Consider the following 19177-nt stretch of genomic DNA (forward strand, 5'->3'; position numbering starts at 1 on the left):
ACTAAGTCAATACTAACAAATTAAAACAAAAATTTATCATTTTTTTGCTTAGCAGTACCATATGAAATTTCGGCAAACCAAAACAAAAAGAACTAAATTGACGCATTCAAACGAGATGGCTTGTTGAACCCACTTCAATAAAGAAGAAAATATTTGAAAACCATTTGGGTAACCCAGATTTGCCAATTAATTGACACAAAATGTTCTTCCGATGTTGAAGAAAAAATTAGGGCTTTTATACTCAACTAGTGCACCGAAAATGCAATCTGAGATTACTAACCTTCTCTTCACGCTAAAGTCCGGGCGAGGTTCTGATGTACCTTCTTCAAAAAACGGCTGTAGTCGTCGTCGGTAGTTTTAATAATAGCTTGAGATATTGAAAAAAATGGTGTACGTCCAAATATGAGAAGTGGATATAGGGGTAAAAGAGAGGGTTATTTTGGTAAATTATGTAAGGTATTTAAAAAATAAAGAGAAAAGAAAAGCTATATCTCAAATTTGTGCGGATACCCTAACTAAAGAAATGTGCATTTTTGGCGGGCCAGTGCCAAAAACTTGGGCCTTGCAGAAAAGGTAAATGTTGAACCAAACATTTGATAACTTTAGATTACAGTCACTAACTGTGCTTATCAAGCGAACCAAACCAGCCCTTAGCGTCTAATAATTTTGAGGTGCTTCTATATATTAAGAGAACAATTAATTTTACCGCTTTAAGCACGAAACGTGCATTCAAGAACATCAATCAAGATGTAAGACCATGTTTATCGGTCATATGGGTCGACCGCCATGTCATATTTCCATTCAAAAAAAAAAAGATAACCAAATAAAGGTCTCCCTCTCTCTAAGTTCTCGGTCTATTTGACATCAAACACAGACCGTGTGGTCTATTTGACATCAATCAATGAAATTGTGCCAAATGACATAATCTCATTGGTTGATAAATATTTTATTTTTAAATATATATATCTTTTATATGTAATATTAAAAAAATATATAATGTATACCAAAATTCATATATTTTCATCCATAGAGACCATATTTGCTATAGTTTTGCACAAAAATATTTCAATCTTTTCTTCTCATTTAAATGTTATTTATTGTGCTTTTTTTTAGTAAATTTGCATTGTACATTAATATATATTTCGTATAAAAATATATTATCAACAAATAATGTGAAAATAAACATATAATGGTGTGGTTGGTTAGTTATTGATAAACCTTCAATAAATGTATGGTTAGATTGGATGAATATTGTTGATGTGGAAGATGATGTGGAGGAGATGAAAATTAATTAAATATTAAAAAGTGGATAGTCAGGTTCGGTTGAATGGTTGTTAATCAACGTAGTCTAATTCATCTTGTGGTAGAAGGTTCCTTCGTATTAATTTAATTAGTTCAGTTAATTAGTTTATCATTTATTTTTTCTATTGTAATATAATTAGCTTTTACACAATATTAGTAATTCGATATATGAAGTATTTTTGTTTTAAAAATATTTATTGAAAATAAAACGAAGAATATACATACTAAAACGTGCGTCTTCCAACAAATATATTTCCTTAAGATATGATTATAAGAAGTGAATCCAAGATACAATAAAACGTTACGATTGCTGTGGTTGAATGCAACAACCGTCTTATTTGTAATTAACATTTCAACAAGGGCAAGCTAAGAGCTGCTTTAATTGTTTAAGTTGCTATCTCGAACCACGACTTCGCCATGTCCGATTTCACATTCAGAAGTGTGGATGGGGTTTAAGCTGTTCAAGCTTCCCACTCCTAGAATTGCGGAAAGGCAGCTTCCCCGTAGCGGCGGCGCCGCTATCGTAGAGGTTGTAGGGCGCGCCGGGGATGTAGTTATACACCACCAGCGGCGTCCTCACCACGCGCTTCCCATCCCTCCAAACAATAGCCCCCGAAACAATCGGCTGCTGCGCAATCGCAGGCCCCTCCACGCTAACGCTGAAGTTCTGCGCCTCTCCCACGCTCGAGAACGTCAGAACCGGCGGCGAAACGGAGACTTTGATGAGCGGCGACGGCATGTAGAGACTGGCTGTGTAGGTGGAGTTTGCATCACCGACGTTGGTGACTGTACGATTGAAGACGGCGCTGATCTTGTCGCCGTCTTCGACGTAGAGAGAGAAGGAGGGGTAGTTGAGGTCCCAGGCTCTCCCGGGGGCCGTGGAGGCGCAGGTGCTGTTGTCGCCGGTGATTAGGCGGAGGTTGGTGGTGTTGTAGCCTTGCTTGCACAGGAAGTTGACGTAATCGGCCTCACTTGCGTCGAAGACTAGGCCCGGGTCTTGAGCCACGACCGGGTTGATCTGCCCTGACCCGTAGGCGAACTCCAGATCGCGGTGCTTCCTCGGGTCCATCACGTAAGCTGATCACATTGGTATATATATTTAAGTTATAATATAATTGTTAACCACATTACACTAATTTCTTTGTTTTCTGGATTCTGATTACGTTTCATTATAAAATAATTAAGGGTTTTACTAATGGTCTTATTGATTGAAGAATGACCTGTTGTCATGAGGGCAGACTTGATGGCAGCGGGAGACCAGTTGGGATGAAGGGCTTTGACAAAAGCAGCGGCGGCGCTAGCATGAGGGCAAGACATTGATGTACCGGAGATGATATTGAACAGCGACCTCCTCGGGTCATCGTAGTCCACGGAAGTCCCCACCAACGGCGACCATCCGGCCAGAATATCCACGCCGGGGGCACTGATATCAGGCTGTTATGAATATAGTATTTTTGAGACAAAGTTTTTCACATGATCATCATATATATACAAAAATGGATGAAGAGGAACCTTGAGAATGTCGGGGCTAATGGGGCTCGGCCCTCTCGAAGAAAACGATGCGACAATTGGAGCCATGCCGTCCTTCATCCCATCGCTCACAAATATGGTTGCCACAGGGTTGCTGAGAGAAATCATTCGATCAACTTCAAAATTCAACTAAGGAGAATTCATGTAGTAGTAGCACTTAATTACCTTGAACTTCTGATGTAGTTTAAGACCTTCTTTCCATCTTCGGGGTTGATGAATGTGGCTGGCAACGACCAGCTGAAGGCGTAGTCGGGAGTGTCGAAAGTGACATCCGACATAACGGTGCCAACGCCGTTAGCCACCAGGATGGCGACGCCATCGAATAGCGCCTCGCAGTAGACAATTTTCCCGGCTAGAATGTCGGTGTTCATCGCGCCCTCCAAGCAGTATCTGGCGTAGTCGGGGCTGGAGCCGATGGTGTAGTTGGCAGCATCTCCACCCCAAATTAAAGGGTAAGAAGTCCCATTCAGATCAAAGGTGTTTATGAGGATTCCCTACATTCAGATTCAGTCCTTGTGTTAGGGGGAAATTACAATTTTAATCTTTGCCTATATGAATATTGATCTTACAGTCAAAATCTGGCCATCTCCGAGCTGAAGTCTAGCGACGAATTTTCTATCAATGGTGCTTGCAGCAACGGTGAGGGACCAAGGAGAATAGTTAGCAACGGAAACAGGGTAAGGCCCGGAGTTCCCAGCGGAATTGGAGGTCAAAATCCCATTCTTCATGGCGTGGAAAGATCCAATGGCGATGACATCGTCAATGTAATCAGCGGGCCAGCTGGATCCCAGCGAGACGGATATGACATCAACTCCGTCGGCTATGGCGTCGTCGAAGGCTTTCAGGATATCGGCGGAGTTGCAGCCGAACGACCAGCACACTTTGTAGACTGCGACTCTGGAACTGGGGACGCCTCCTCTGGCTACGCCCGCACCGAGGCCGAAGTAGCTGGCGTCCACCTCCACGCCCGCAGCAGTGGACGCCGTGTGGGTCCCGTGTCCTTCCGTGTCTCTCGGAGATTGGTCCTCGCCCGAGTAACCGTCGCTGTTGTAATATCTCGCTCCGATGATCTTGCTGCAACCATTTTAATTATGTACTATGTCAAAAGAATTTAGGAAATTATTCTTTTGTTCTAAACTATTTTGTTCAATGTGTAACTAAGCTGATTACTTGTTGCAGGTGAAGTTTTGGCCTGTACAGGCTCCCTTCCATTTGGCTGGCGGAGGGCTGAAACCTGTGTCGTTGAAACTTGGATGCTCCGGCCACACTCCTATAAATAAAAAATAAACATTATGTAAAAAAGTTACCTTTTTCAAGAGTTAGGATTAGAGTGAATTACCGGTGTCTAGGAGGCCAATTACGACGTCGGATAGAGAAGGAGCTCCGAGTTTATCGGATGTAAGGTTCAAGAAATCCCAAGACCGCGTTGTGTGCAGCTTGTACACCTGGTTCTGGTTAACTGATACCACTCCTTCCATTTCTGCATTTGTAAGTTAAAAATTTCTCTTAATTTAAGCACAGAATATTTTGAATGTATACTTTGTGAATTTTTTAATTGCAATAATAGATGATCCCACCAGCAATCCTTTTGGCTTCGTCATTGGTCAGCTTAGCCGCAAATCCGTTGAAACTTCTGCCGTAGCTGTAAACCAGTGATTCTTTGGCAGAACTAGCACTGCAAATGCAAGTTAATTAATCACATTTCATAACTAATGACTACGTTAAGAACATGGAAATGAAGATTGTTGTAAGGAGTATATGTATAGGTATTAGGTAGAAACCTTCCAAGTACTTGATGCAACATGGAATGATGGTTGGATGCAACCGATGCATCGCCATCAGGCCGAGCTCCCATGTACACAATGTGCAGCTGCAAGCAAATCAAGTCAGCTTGTGTTGATCATAAATGTAGTACTCAATCATGTAGATTACTAAGAATTATGAAAATTAAGGCATCTATATATATTACTACTATATGAATACTTACGGTCCTCTCTTGGCATTGGCAGTTGAGCACAAGAGTTGAAAGCAAAAGAGGATAGAGAAGGGAAAACACCGCTGCTTTCACCATCTCTACTATGTATTTCTGAGGTTTGTTATCTTAATAAACTGAAGAAGAGACTTGATGTTTATATAGACTAGCTTTGCATGTAGTAGTATTGTTTTCTTCGCATTGGATTAGCCTTAGCAGGCAGAAATCTGCGTTGACTTCTTGGTAGTGTTTGAGAATGTCGCCATATTTTATGTACACTATATACTATACCTAATATCAAAGCCAGATTGTTTGGGATTATGACTTGTTTGACGTTATGTTTTTGCTTTCTAGTGATTGCTTTGTTTTAAGTTCCTTTGTCACTATATATATTCCTTGAAATCTCCATTTGTATTAGGGTCGACAAAGACAAAGAATTAACCACAATTTTAAGTTTTTTACTCACTCCGTCCCACAATAAGAGACTTATTTTGTTGGTAAGTACCACAATAATTATTTAACCCATTTTTCTTTATAATTCTTAAAATCCGTGTCATAACTGAATAGAACTCCTATTATGAGACCGAGGGAGTATGTAGAAATTTGAAGTATATGAAAGAATTATTATACTCCATCTTTATTTGCATGAATTCTAGTTTCCTCCAACAAAATAAAATTATTGTTTTGGGTTAATTCGAAGTACCAAGACAATGTTAATTAATAGTTCTAGTAATAATATAAACAAAATGTATTTTGCTTATGAAAGAAGTCAAAATTAATGTTTTAATCTATCTACCAATATCGACGAATAAAATTAATTATATGTAATAAAGGAATAATTTCCATCTCGTCGTATTGGACAGTAGAAGAATTTCGGTATAAGTTACACTATAAATTTCTCATATTGCACACAATACACCAATACATCTAATAAACAAATTCATAAAAAAAATATGTATAGTTTAATATTCTAGAAACAAATACTCATTTATTTCCAACCAAATACTCATGAAACGTCTCATATCCGTCGAAACGGTCGAATATATTCAATCAGTTCACAACAATATTCACAACAAGTATATGTTTATATATTTACTAATTCCCATTGCAATAACAATTTCATGTCTAGAAATTGCAGCTAATTTAACTGTCACTTTTCCGCGAGACATCAATTCTCTCATTCAGCATCTTCACTCCCACATACCTGTTAGTCAAGTACCATTGTAAAAAAAAGTTCTTATATTATCATAAAAATTTAGAAAATTCATTCTAAACAAACTCCCAAATAATGCCAATCCACCAATGCATCTAATAAACAATAGATTGATCCTTATTCTTAAAGAACAAAGTCATTCATTTTCAGAGGATTAGTAATGTTCCCATTTTGCCCATGGTCATCGTGTTTTGAACTCCCAACCATAAATTTTCTTAACAACTATGTTGCACTTCATTGTCAGAAAATTTATTGTTCAAAAATAGTGAAAGTTTGAACCCTAAAAAACGTCTAGGTTAGAAAAAATAGGTCACGCCATTTGGTGTTCCTAATGGACAGTTAAAATGACAAAGTTGTGCATGAATGAGTTAGTAAAAATGCATTGAGAAACATTGCACACACATACCTCCCAAGCATCATAACAGTGGCTTGAGGATTAGTTCCCGGAGTGGTATTAAAGGTGGATCCATCAACAACTCGTAAAGCATCGACTCCAAAAACCTTATAATCATGATCCACCACCCTCCCAACTTGACACCCTCCATGGTAATGCCAAAGGGTCCTCACACCCAGCCTGCAATATCGCTCCAACGATATTGTGTCATTCGGGCTATAAGGCAGTGAATAATTCTCAAATACGAAGGGTTTAAACGCATTTGAATCGACTATATTTGCCATAATTTTGAGGCCATAAACACATCTTTCCAGATCTATAGAGTTGTTGAAATAATTGAATCTAACAAGAGGATTGTCATTAGGGTCCTTGTTTTTGAGCTTCAAGTAACCTCTAGAGAGAGGGCCCTGCACTTTTGCTAATATGAAACCCCCTTGTAGTGCTCTTGGATCTGGGTCTTGTGCTGAGATCATCTCAATCTGTATTCATCAAATTAGTTCAACTTGATATATATTTGCAAATATTAGAAAGTGTAGTCAAAATAGGTAAAATATATTACTTCATCCGTCTCATAATAGATACTATATGTCATACTTTTTCATTTTTGAAAAAAGTTCACTCTCACATTAATATAAAAATTATATTTTCTCACTTTATTTAACACACTAGACAAAACCTCCTAAAATCTTGTGTCGTCCCACAAGCGTGACATCTTTGTGGGACGGATGGAGTACATAAAATAAAGAGAAATCAGATCCATGGGCCTGAGATAATGAGCCCATAAGCAAAATCTCAATTCATTTTTGGGCCTTAAGGCATACCTGAGGAGAGAGCATCGTATATCCACCGGTGAAGTTTCTTCCACTGATGGCTTCGATATCGTTTCCAGTTTGGGATATTCCGGCCACCTGAACTAGAGAAACCTCCACCGGGGTCGGCGACGGCACATATATGGCGTTCATTGGGTTGTCTCCCATACCTTGGCCCACTGAAGGCTGGTCCATAACTACTGTAATATTATGGGCCTGGAGATCACCCATTGGGCCTATACCACTTAGCATTAACAGCTGCGGGCTTCCAATTGCCCCAGCCGATAATATCACCTCATTATTGGGCCCTGGTTTTAAGTATGCTGTGTGATTCTCCCCAATCGCATCTTTAAATATCACCCCTTCAGCACTTGGCCTCTCCTTCCCTATTATATTGATCACAAGAGATGTAAGATATGAACAGATGCTGATAAATAATAATGGTTTTGGAATATACTCCCTCCGTCCCGCTTTAGCAGTCCCATTGACTTTCTGCCATCTTTTTGTAAAAATAATAAAAAATAGTTAAAGAAGAGAAACGGTAAATTAAAAGAGAGAATAATATAGAGAAGAGTCTTATCTATATTATTGTCTCTCTTACTTTAACATTTCTCTACTTTAACTATTTTTTATCACTTTTACAAAAAAAGGGCAGAAAAGTCAATGGGACTGCTAAAGCGGGACGGAGGGAGTATTTTTTTTCGTAGTTAATAGGGATACTGGCCTTTAGTATCAAGGAACTTTTTAAAAGTTGGGCTTTCCCATGAATTTTCAAATTAGCGAATAATATTACGAACTTTACATGAGTTTGTTATTTCCCATTGAGTAGTTTTCACTGGAGAAAAAATTTCGGCAAATAATATTATGATGCGGATTTTTTTTTTTTGTAATTTTTCAACAACAACTTCGAGAGCTTCAAGTATTTCAATCTTTGAGAAAAAATTTTCTTGAAGCACACCCTCCAAAATCTATTAATATAGTCAAAATTTATTGACTGTTGGGAAATAAAAAACTCGGATAAAGTTTGTGATATTATTTGTCAATTTGAAAGTTCGTGGGAAACACATAACCTTTTGAAAGTTTCATGATATTAGAGACCAATATTCCAGTTAATAATATTTCAATTGGTAAAAATATTCAAGATACGTATACATGGTACTCCCTTCGTCTGAAAAAGTTTCTCGCATTTTTCTATTTCCATCCGTCCCACAAAATTTGTCACATTTCACTTTTTATCCTTTTTTATAGTGAACCTAATATTCCACTAATTCATTCACATTTTATTATAATATAAAAGTAGTACTCATGTTTTACTAATTTTTCCAACTAATTTTCCATTACCATTTCTTAAAACTTGTGTCATTTAAAGCGCGACAAAATTTATGCGACCACGTGAGTAATTAGCTTGAATAAAATTCACTTGGACTAAAAAATGAAAGCAAGATATACCTCGAGTGGTGAACAAGATTTTTTGAACCGTAGCATTGAGCAGCACAGTAAGTCTGTTAAAATCCGCATACTCCACAATTAGTTCCGCCGCCGTGTGGCGCCGCTCGTCGCCGTCAAATATAGTGCCGCCGATTTTCGTCCCAATCAAATGGTCATACGTAAATCCATTATAAGGGACCACGCCAGCCTCGAGCAATCCATCCCTCACAGCCGCCTGCCACTGCCGCACCGTGGGCTTAAACACCACCGCCTTCTCCACCCACCGGTACGACTCCTCGACGAGGCGGGGGTCCCAGCCAGCGCCCGCCACGTAGCCGTCGGAGGCGCGTGAGTAGAATCCGGCGTTGATGGAGGTGCCCCCGCCCAGGACACGGGCGCGTGAGTTGAAGACGCCATCTTCGGAGATGAAGCGCTGGGCGGGGGAGGAACGGGAGAGGTCCAAGAGGGCTCCCCCGAAGGCCGAGAGATAGGTGATGTTGGGATTGCCGTAGGGCGAGCCGCCGCGCTCCAGGACGAGCACGGTGGAGTTTCGGGAGAGCGTGGCAGCGAGTGAGCAACCAGCGGTGCCGCCGCCGACTATGATGTAGTCATAGAAGGAAATTGTTGGCGCCGAGGTTGCTTCGTGCATGAAACTGCCAATCGAACCTATTGAAATATTGTAAAATTCGTTCTTGAAAAACTCTTAACTGTACTTATTTTCATTTCGGTCGTTCCCTAAAAATATGTCACCTTTCAATACCATTTTTAGTAATGGATCTCACATTCCACTAACTTATTCATACTCATATTTTATTATTAAAGTAGGACTCATATATCACTAATTTTTTATTACATTTCTTAAAATTAGTGTCGGGTCAAATGGTGGCAAATTATAAGGAACGGATAGGAATTATTAAGAAATAAACATTAGAAATCGGTATGTATTTAAGAGAGAGAGAGAGAGACCTCCTTCAGAAGAAGTGAAACTATGAAAGATGATGTTGATCCTGGCAAATCCAAAAAAGAGTAATCTCCACAGCCGAAAACCCATGAATCTATCAACTTGAGGCATTCTACAACCTTAATTAATTACTCCATGTCATTGAACTAGCTAGTGTGTGTATATATATATATAATCAAGGCAGTGACTGATGTGGATAGTTAACGTGGCGTTTAAGTGGAAATTAAGTAAGAAAGCGTTTGACTAAGCTAAATTTGAAGAGCTTATTAACTAAGTGAGTTTAATAAGAGATCCTTCAAAAGCTTATAAAATGCAATTTCTTAATTAAGCTAATTGATCTTATAAGCTAGAGAGATCATTCTAATTTAGAAAATGAAAATCATAATTAGACAGGAAAAAAAATATAAATACTAGTAGAATTTTTAAAGATCCTAGGTTACAAATTTTGAAAAATAAATTATGAATGAGGAGATTAATGTTTGGAAGCTTATAAGTTGTTTGGAGCTTATTTATACAGTTTATAACTACTTTTAAAAAGCTTATTTTATCAAATACTATTTTACATGAGATTATAAATTTCTAAGTAACTTTAGTAATCTATTTTAAAAGCTTTTAGCCTTTTTAAGTCCATCCAAACACTCTGAATTTTTTTAATGAATGTTCATCGATAACACATGTAATACACTTTGGTTGTTGAGATTAAAGTATTTACGTCTGGACGAATCTTTATCGACAACATGTCCATAACATGTTTTGGTTGTTCGAAAATAAGTGGAATTAAGGTATTTACGTCTGCACATTTAAATTTAAGAATTGACAACAAAACATACTTTATAGTTTAGAACACACTTTAATAGATAGATGTTTTGTCACGCCATTGTATAGATAATAATTCCAAATTTCCAATGACACTTGGGTTGTCAATAACATTACGTTGTTCTATTCTCGTGTACTTGGTAGGGTGTGATGGGTATAACTTATTTTAAATTAGATATAAATTATGTTTTTAAATTGGAGTGCTAAAATAAAAGGTTTAAGTATTTTGCAATTATTGCTAAAAATAATACGGGGGTGTTCGGTTGGTAAGACTAAATCCCATGATTAAATATGTATCATATTTGGTTCATAAGATTGACTCCCACAACTTAATCCTAGATAGATAGTCTCATGATAATTAGTCATAGCCTCCCCACTCCAACTAAAATAATCTCACAACTTAATCCTATATGGATAGTCTCATGATAATTAGTCATGGCAACCGAACACCACCTACGTGTACTGAATTTTCGCCATACTTTTAAAAAATAGTCTTAAACTCATAGACTCATATATACTCCATCCATTCCTTGTAATAGATGCATTTCTTTTCGGCACGAAGTTTAAGAATAATGTATTAAATGGATGGTGAAAAAGTAAGAGAGTATAAAGTAAAAGAGATGAAGAGAGAATAAAGTAAAAATAGAATTACTTTTTGCCAAGAATAGATCATTCAATTAACCTAGAATTTTCTAAAATAGAAAAATGACTCTATTAACATGGAACGAACGGAGAGAATGGAGGGAGGGAGTAGTTGTATATTCTTTTTTAAAATACCCATTTTGTAATATTTTGAAAAGATATCCGAAAATTACGATTTTGCCGACTGAATGATATGTCACATCGCAAAGTCATCCCGTGAATTATGTGGTTCAACTACAAGAAACTATTAGAATTATTAGGATTTATATTCAAAAATTCAAAGCCAATACAAATTAAATCACATCATAGCATGCTTTCCTTATTTAGATTATTTATAATGGGAGTGTGATCAATTGTTAACCTTTTAAGTTGTTAACTTTGCTAACTCATCAACAAAATGTAATTTTGTTCACATTTCAATATACTATATTGATAATTTTAATACACTGCATTGTTGATTAAACAAAGTTAGTAATATAAAGCACTCCATTTACCGTTTATATTAAATCCTGGTGTTATAGTGCATGTTTTCTATCTAATACTTAGTAAATTAACCGACGGTACAGTCCACCGTGGCGGACACAAGTGGAGGAGGTAAGGGGCTTAAGTCCTTCCCAAACTATTTTTTTTAATAAATTTCTACTTTTTTTTCCCAAAATTCTTAGAAACTATCTTCAGTCTTTCTTAAATTAATATCTTTGGAGTTTAATGGGAAAGAATTTAGTGAGAAGGAAGGGCTGAAAAATAAATTTACAGAGAAAACTTGATAGAATAAATGGTAGCATTAGAGTTGGGACGAGGAAGATAAATAAATAAAATATCTTAAACTTAAATAAATATAATAATAATAGTTGAAAAAGTCAATCCCTATTCCCTAATTAAATGGTGGCACGTTTAACTTTTAGCTCTACAAATATTGTGAATAGATATTACTCCATGCTTTTTTATTTCAAACGAGAATTAAACTTATAATCGGTGAGGTGAGGCCATTATTTTTTCTTTTCTTTTACCATTCTCTTCGTTTCTTAAAATTAATATAAATTTTAATACAAAACTAGTCTATTAAAAATAAATAAATAACGAAATTAATATTAAGGGATTGTAGGGTCTCTATTTACTAAAGAGGGAGTTTCTATTTTTAAGAAAGAAATTTAAAATAAATATATATTAAGAAATGAATGGAGTAGTTTACAAAATCACAATGTATTAGATAATTATGCATTTTTATAGAGTATTAGATATTTATTGCTTTAGCAAATTAAACACAACCAGAACATATGAGTTGTATTATTCTTTTTGTTAAATTTGTGGTAGGATTAATTTTATATGGTATTAGATATTTATGCATTTTTATACTACCTCCGTTCCTGAAAGTTTGACACAGTTTATCATTTCGGTTCGTCCCTGAAAGTTTGACACACTTCACTTTTTACCATTTTTCGTAGTGGACCTTATATTCCACTAACTCATTTCTACTCGCATTTTATTATAAAATTAATACTTTAAAAGTAGGACCCACATCCCACCAACTTTTTTAACTCATTTTCCATTACATTTCTTAGGGGACGGAGGTAGTAATTTTTACTCCATCCATTTGTGGATTAAAGTAAGATAGATGAAGAGAGTGGAAATAAAGTAAGATAGATGAAAAGAGTAAATATGAGAGATGATGACACAAAATATATAATCTCATTTGTGGATAACATAAGTTTTAATGAGAAATTAATAAATTAAGGGAGAAAGAGAAAAGGTAGTTAAAGTAAAAGAAATAGAAAGAAAAGTAAAGAAACTTTCCATTTTCACAAACAGGACTAGTAGACATCCCAAAATAACAAAATGAGACTATTTTTCATGGACAAAGGTGAGTATGAAAAATTTTAGTGAAGCCTGGCAAACTTTTTTTCTGCGTCCGCCACTGACAGTCCATCGATAATGTCGCCAATTATTTTGGCGTGTATGCTTTACGCTAATGTCCGTCGAAATCCTTTAGAAATTCCATTGAAGATGTTTATCGTTGTTAGAGCATCTCCAATGGTACTTCGGCCAGAAATCGGCCAGCAGTTTCTCCCCCTGCCACGTCAGCAGCACTAAAAATCCACCTGCCACATCAGATTTAGGCCAGCCATAGGCCATCCGCAATAAAAATAATTCAAAAAATACTACATTTACGGATTTAAAATCACAATACGGAATTAAATTTACGACATATATACGGGAAAAATTCGTTAATTTTATTTAAATAAAAAAAAGTACATTAACTAAAAATCAAAAAAATTACATAATAAAAAAAAATCCGGGCTTCCACACACGAGCCACCGCCCCACTCTACTCTTCACTAATTTATTAAAAAAATACACAAAAAATGTTAGTATGCCTTGAATCTGTTATAGTTTGCCGCTAGCCGAACGGGGGTCTCAGCGAGTCAGGGGGTCAAGGGGGGCGACGCCCCCTTGCCATGGGGGTCCGGGGGCGCGGAGAGGCCCCCGGCCCGACGGTATGACATATTTCTGTTTTAGCTCTTAATTTTGTATTGGGCCTAGTTGTTGTTGTCCATCGTTAGATGTTGCTCTTATACAGAAATTTAGAGAGAGGGAAAATCGCGTTTATATAGGTTTTTAAAAAAAAAAAAAAAAATTGAAAATCGGCGCTGGCCGATCGGCACGCCACAATGGCGGCCAGCGCATCGGCTAGCGCCGGTCGATCAGCCAGCGGACGCCGATATTTTGGCCGATTTAGCGCTGGCCGACTCCAATGGTTTTGGCTAGCCGATCGGCCAGCGCGACGAATCGGCTAGCCGGTTGCTAGCCGACCATTGGAGATGCTCTTAGTTTGTCGGAATTCCGTCGATAATCAATCTGTAAACTCCATTCCTGTAGTGTTTGATGAATTTATGATATTCAAATTATTTAAGAATTGTAAATCGCAAGGGTTAAAAGGATGACATACATATATATATATAGGGAAATGTCCAAAAGAGAAGTTTGTTGAGTGTCAGTAACCCCAACCCTATGATATACACCCACCGCAGGAGAGAGTGTTTGATGACCAGCAATCCCCTTGCTGTCAGATTAAACTTTCGAAAACCAGCAACTTTGAAGAGCGGAAAACGACGAAACCTATTTTTGTCCCTATTATGTTTTCTTTCAATTTGTTTTAGCTCTGCCAATTTAATGTTATCTTCAGTGAACTCTGCTTTTTTCGAGTTAGTATTCGATTTCTTTCATGATGTTTATGTAGGGCATTGAAGGTCTAAAATGGAAAATCATCAATTTTGTAAGACATTTGATTTCCTACATAATCCATACGAAAGAAAACTTATCTTTTAAAGACACAAAAATTGAGACGCATTTATTATCGTGAAATTTTTTAAAAGTATCAACAATTTAGGTTGCAAAAGGAAGTGTTGCTAAATTAAGAACAATTAACTAAATCTTTTTATTTTTTAGGACTCTTTTATTTGCGCTCTCTAATTTTAATTGGGACACTAACAATAGGGATACTTTTTGAAGCGTTGGTGGTATATTTAAAACACAAATTAGCATCCATATAAATTGCATTCAAATTGTTCTTAATGGTTTTTTTTTTTTTTTTTTTTTCTTTCTGCATGCAGTGGTTATACTTCATTCTAAAAATTTGTACAATGTCCAGCCTCTGCACATGCACAGATGCCGTTACGTTAGATTTTGAATTGCAATGGAGAATTTGGGTCAAACTATATAGTGCTTTATAGATTCATTTAATTATTTCATTACCAAAATCCATCCATCTGAATACACCCATGTCTGAGAAAATAAAAGACTAGCAGAATCATCAATTTCCGAATCTCTCTTTCAGAATCTTCACTCCCATATACCTATCACACAAAATCAAAGCACACACATATGTACATTAAAATCATGCAAAAATGTAATATGATACATGCATGTCTAAAATGGAAATATATCTATAGACATTACCTGCCGAGCATCATAACAGTGGCTTGAGGATTAGTTCCAGGAGAGTCACGAAAGGTGGATCCATCAATAACACGCAATGCATCAATCCCAGTAACCCGATAATCCGAATCCACAACCCGTCCCATCTGGCATCCCCCGTGGTAATGCCAGATGGTCATGACTGTGTCCTTGCAATACTGCTCCAACGAGGTGGAGACGTTAGCATGGTGGGGGAGGAGGTTGATGGGCGAGCTAGCGGTCATGTTTAGGAGGATGGGGAGGGAGAGGTAGTCGTATCTGAAGGGCGCCATGGGCCTCGACTGGATGACCCTCTCAATCACCCTCAGGCCCTCCACGCATCTCTGGAGGTCCTGAGGGTGTTGGAAGTAGTTGAATGTGACGGAAGGGTTGTCGTTAGGGTTCGTGTTTATGAGGTTTAGGTGGCCTTGGGAGAGGGGCCCTCGAACTTTCTCGAGGATGAATCCACCGTTGAAAACGATGGGGTCTAGGGCTTCCATGGCTGCGATTGCTTTGGCTAGGGCTTCTGGAGTCCTTTGCTTTGGTGGTAATGTTGAGAACTGACCAATCTACATCAACATAATTCATGAAATTAATTGTTACATGTTCATGTATGTGGTGGATATGTGTCGAATTAGATGTGTAACGTTTTTAATCTTGTGAATTGATTTAGTGTAACATAGGCACATGCGCCCAACGACTTTGGGAATGGACTTAAGATATGAAAAGGGCCCTCAAAATAGTTATATGCCACAACTAAATTTCTAATTTAAAAGGCCCCATAATTTAAATCATTAAGTTGAAGGTAAACTTACTAAAGAAACTTACCCTTGGAGAGAAGATTCCAAAGTCTCTTTGGGTGGAGCCGCCAGCAAAGTTTTCTCCGCTGGCGGCTTCGATATAGCTCCCGTAGGAGGTAATCCCGACGACTTGAATCAAGGACACCTCCACCGGAGCCGGCGACGGAATATATATGGCGTTCATTGGGTTGTCGGCCATGCCTTGGCCCACTGAAGGCTGGTCCAAAACAACTGTTATATTATGGGCCTTGAGGTGGTCCATTGGGCCCACCCCACTTAGCATTAGTAGCTGTGGGCTCCCAATCGCCCCTGCTGATAATATTACCTCATTCTTTTCTCCATCATTTAAATAAGCTATGTGGTTATTTCCAGAAGCGTCTCTAAATATCACCCCATGAGCTGATGGCCTCTTCCTCCCTGTTCACAATTTTAAATATCAATTACTACTATATTAAATAAATTTGTATAGTAGTAGTATTTTTTTTAAGAGAAAAAAATTAGTTACACATTCGAATTTTAAGAGCTGAATACTATATCTAAGCATCATTAATAAAATGGGAAAATTATCAAAGAAAACCATAAAGTTTGATCAATATCTATTTAATCCTGTAACTTTTTAAAAATTAGTATCATTTAAATTATAACTTTAGCTTAATCTTATATTCAATATTTTTTCATACTAATCAATAACTTTTATAAGTAATATACAAATTTGTAAAAAAAATCATGGATTTAGACTTCCACGTACACATTTTCCTTCAAGTACAAATAAATGAGACAATTAAGAAAAAAATCAAAATTGTGACATAACTAATTGACTAGTATTTTTTAAAATTGTGTGATTGACTAGAATTTGAGTAATCTTAATGATTTTTCCGGCCATTTGCTCTAATAAAATAAAAAAGAGGAGGATACCTGTAGTTGTGAAGAGAATCTTATGGACAGAAGCATGCAACATGACGGTAATGCCCTTGGGGTTGGCATACTCCAAAAGATCCGCCGCCGTGTGGCGCCGCCCCTCCCCGTCGAAGATGGTCCCGCCGACCTTCGTCCCGATCAAATGATCATACGTGAACCCATTATAAGGACTAACACCGGTCTGCAGCAGTCCATCCCTGACCGCCGTCTGCCACTGCCTCATCGGCGGCTGAAACGCCACCACCTTCTCCGCCCACCGATACGACTCGTTGACGAGGCGGCTGTCCCAGCCGACGCCAGCGACGTACCTGGAGGAGGCGCGCGTGTAGAAGCCGGCGTTGATGCAGCTGCCGCCTCCGAGGACGCGGGCGCGGGCGTTGATGACGCCGTCTTCGGAGACGAAGCGCTGGGAGGGTGAGGAGGGGGAGAGGTCGGAGAGGGCTCTCCCGAAGGAGGAGAGGTTGGTGATGTTGGGGTTTCCGTAGGGGGACCCCCCGCGCTCGAGGAGGAGCACGGTGGAGTTGTGGGAGAGGGTGGCGGCGAGGGGGCAGCCCGCGGTGCCGCCGCCGATGATGATGTAGTCGTAGTAGGAGAGTGGCGGAGCGGAGGTTGCTTGGTGTAGGAAACTATAGTTTGGAGCTGAAATGTTTTACCACATGAAAATTTTAATGCATCTTTACTAGTACTATGATTTAATGTCAAAAAGATATTATTACTAATATAGTAATGAAGTTATATAAATGAAGATATTAGTACAAGATTGATAATCCAAAGTTGGGGTACATTTGTTTTTAACTTCAATTCAAGTATAAGTACTTGCGCATTCTATATTTTTAAGGCACCAATTGACTATCTTGTCTAAATGAATGCCCATAATTGACTCTTTCACTAAATATACTTTTCGAACGAAATTATATGTAATGTGTGTGTATATATCTATGTAGCAATCAGCTATGACTCTAATTTGATTATATAAAGCTAAAAATGTATGATTGATAACAGTAGAGTATAATTAATGTTCCTTGGGAAGAAGTAGTTGGACAGTTTGTGGCTTCTGTGGAGCATAATTAATAAAAAGGGACATAATCTAGTTACATATATCTGTGAAGAATATTTATGGACCGAAATGGAGTAGCTCGTAGATGCCAGCAAATTAATGAATTAGTGAAAATTAGTTAAATTTACCGGTATAAATACAAGTTATTAAATGAATTATGTTTACAAATTACAAAATGAAATCAGAGTGAGAAATGGAAAAGAAAACCGTTACTTGTAGATGCAAACCAAGTAATGCAGTAGTGATAACTAGTTAAAAACATAAGTATATATAAATCAAGGTGCAAAATATTAAAGAAAACATATTTCAATAGCATTGATTTTGAAATGATCCACTACTACTTCAATCAGGTTTCAGTCAAAACAAAATCGTAAGTAGGTGAACATATGAAAAAAAATCTTACAAAAAAAAGAGATATGGAAATTAAATGCAGAAAATGAAAACAAAAAATGTAAAGGAAATATTTAGAGTTAAATAATATACCTGGCTCTGATGAGCAGAAGCTATGAAAGAGCAGAATCTCAGCAAAGGCAGCAAAGAACAATCTCCACAGCCAAAAACCCATGATCTCAAATTCTGAATTTGCAAACTATAAAATTTTAGCTCTTCCTTTCTTTTTTTGACTTTTTAACTTGTGAAAAGTGATTTATCTAAATAGTTCAGAGAATATAAAGCTCATATATTATATAGTATGTATAAAGTAGTATATATATAAGGGTTGAATTATTGAATCAGGAGAAGAGCAAGAATTGAGATGGGTTACTAGAGCTCACTAAAAGTTTGGAGAATGAAAAGATGGTTGGTGGTTAAAAGTTTGAAGATCATGGGTTAGCAAAATTCAAGAATTATGTACATTTTTTTTGGAGGCATTTATATAATGACACGCTCACAGTCATATAAATATATACGCACCTGAATTAGTGGCAATTTAATTGGAGGGTGGGTGTGGGGGGTTTTACAGTGTTGCATGCTGCTTTTTGAGGTGTATATGTGTAGTAGCTACAAGGAAATAATACTCTCAATGAGCAGAAATTTCTGTTAGGTTATTTATTAATATAAAGTGATTTCAGGTCTTGGGGTGTTATACATGGTGAGGAAAATATTCAGGAATTATTGTTAATTGGAGTGTGCATTCTGGTTGGAAGTATAAAAAATGGCTATTAAGTAGTTACTGAATTAATTGTCAGTTAATGCTCAAATTTCCTCTAATTTTAACATGGTCTTTGATAACGTTGCAATAATGACTTTTGATCGCCTTAACAAACATCACATCATAATACAACAATATTAACTTGGATTATTTGCCTGAAAGTTATTTTTTATTTTTCACCTGACCTTTATTTTTTTAATACAAGTACATGAACTTTGAAATTTTATGGTTT

The 19177-nt window shown here is 37.3% G+C and overlaps 3 protein-coding genes across 3 annotated transcripts; all 3 read right to left on the minus strand.

Annotated features, from left to right (window-relative positions):
- Positions 1-1735: 1735 nt before the first annotated feature.
- LOC125210387 (cucumisin-like) lies at positions 1736-4903 on the minus strand. The gene is made up of 10 exons (XM_048109946.1): positions 4820-4903; positions 4614-4702; positions 4410-4507; positions 4172-4312; positions 4003-4102; positions 3402-3906; positions 2998-3326; positions 2815-2926; positions 2523-2736; positions 1736-2379 (listed from the first exon to the last, which is right to left on the minus strand). Exons 1-10 carry the CDS (start codon positions 4901-4903, stop codon positions 1736-1738), a joined length of 2316 nt encoding a protein of 771 aa, XP_047965903.1.
- An 869-nt stretch (positions 4904-5772) lies between these two features.
- On the minus strand, positions 5773-9755 carry LOC125214819 (protein HOTHEAD-like). Its single transcript, XM_048115983.2, has 5 exons — positions 9615-9755; positions 8670-9314; positions 7233-7606; positions 6424-6890; positions 5773-6008 (listed from the first exon to the last, which is right to left on the minus strand). The coding sequence occupies exons 1-5, from the start codon at positions 9718-9720 to the stop codon at positions 5948-5950; spliced, it is 1653 nt and encodes a 550-aa protein (XP_047971940.1). The 5' UTR covers positions 9721-9755; the 3' UTR covers positions 5773-5947.
- Positions 9756-14768: 5013 nt separating this feature from the next.
- Positions 14769-18657, minus strand: LOC125214818 (protein HOTHEAD-like). The gene is made up of 5 exons (XM_048115982.2): positions 18279-18657; positions 16736-17377; positions 15849-16237; positions 15024-15589; positions 14769-14920 (listed from the first exon to the last, which is right to left on the minus strand). The coding sequence occupies exons 1-5, from the start codon at positions 18358-18360 to the stop codon at positions 14878-14880; spliced, it is 1722 nt and encodes a 573-aa protein (XP_047971939.1). The 5' UTR covers positions 18361-18657; the 3' UTR covers positions 14769-14877.
- Positions 18658-19177: the final 520 nt, after the last annotated feature.

Source organism: Salvia hispanica, chromosome 3, assembly GCF_029641045.1.
Source record: "Salvia hispanica isolate PSC_SH4W2 chromosome 3, Shi_PSC_v1, whole genome shotgun sequence".
NCBI lineage: Eukaryota > Viridiplantae > Streptophyta > Magnoliopsida > Lamiales > Lamiaceae > Salvia > Salvia hispanica.

Bases quoted from the DNA above. Each gene is read 5' to 3' on its own strand.
- LOC125210387 (XM_048109946.1), bottom strand. From the start codon at position 4,903: ATGGTGAAAGCAGCGGTGTTTTCCCTTCTCTATCCTCTTTTGCTTTCA. The intron at 4,508-4,613 runs GTTTCTACCTAA...TTGCATTTGCAG, and splicing joins TTGCATCAAGTACTTGGAAG to TGCTAGTTCTGCCAAAGAAT. The intron at 3,327-3,401 runs GTAAGATCAATA...ATCTGAATGTAG, and splicing joins GAGATGGCCAGATTTTGACT to GGAATCCTCATAAACACCTT.
- LOC125214819 (XM_048115983.2), bottom strand. From the start codon at position 9,720: ATGCCTCAAGTTGATAGATTCATGGGTTTTCGGCTGTGGAGATTACTC. The intron at 9,315-9,614 runs GTCTCTCTCTCT...ATATTTCAATAG, and splicing joins TTTCACTTCTTCTGAAGGAG to GTTCGATTGGCAGTTTCATG. The intron at 7,607-8,669 runs GTATATCTTGCT...TCAATATAATAG, and splicing joins AATCTTGTTCACCACTCGAG to GGAAGGAGAGGCCAAGTGCT.
- LOC125214818 (XM_048115982.2), bottom strand. From the start codon at position 18,360: ATGGGTTTTTGGCTGTGGAGATTGTTCTTTGCTGCCTTTGCTGAGATT. The intron at 16,238-16,735 runs GTATCCTCCTCT...AATTGTGAACAG, and splicing joins GATTCTCTTCACAACTACAG to GGAGGAAGAGGCCATCAGCT. The intron at 15,590-15,848 runs GTAAGTTTCTTT...ATGTTGATGTAG, and splicing joins TTGGAATCTTCTCTCCAAGG to ATTGGTCAGTTCTCAACATT.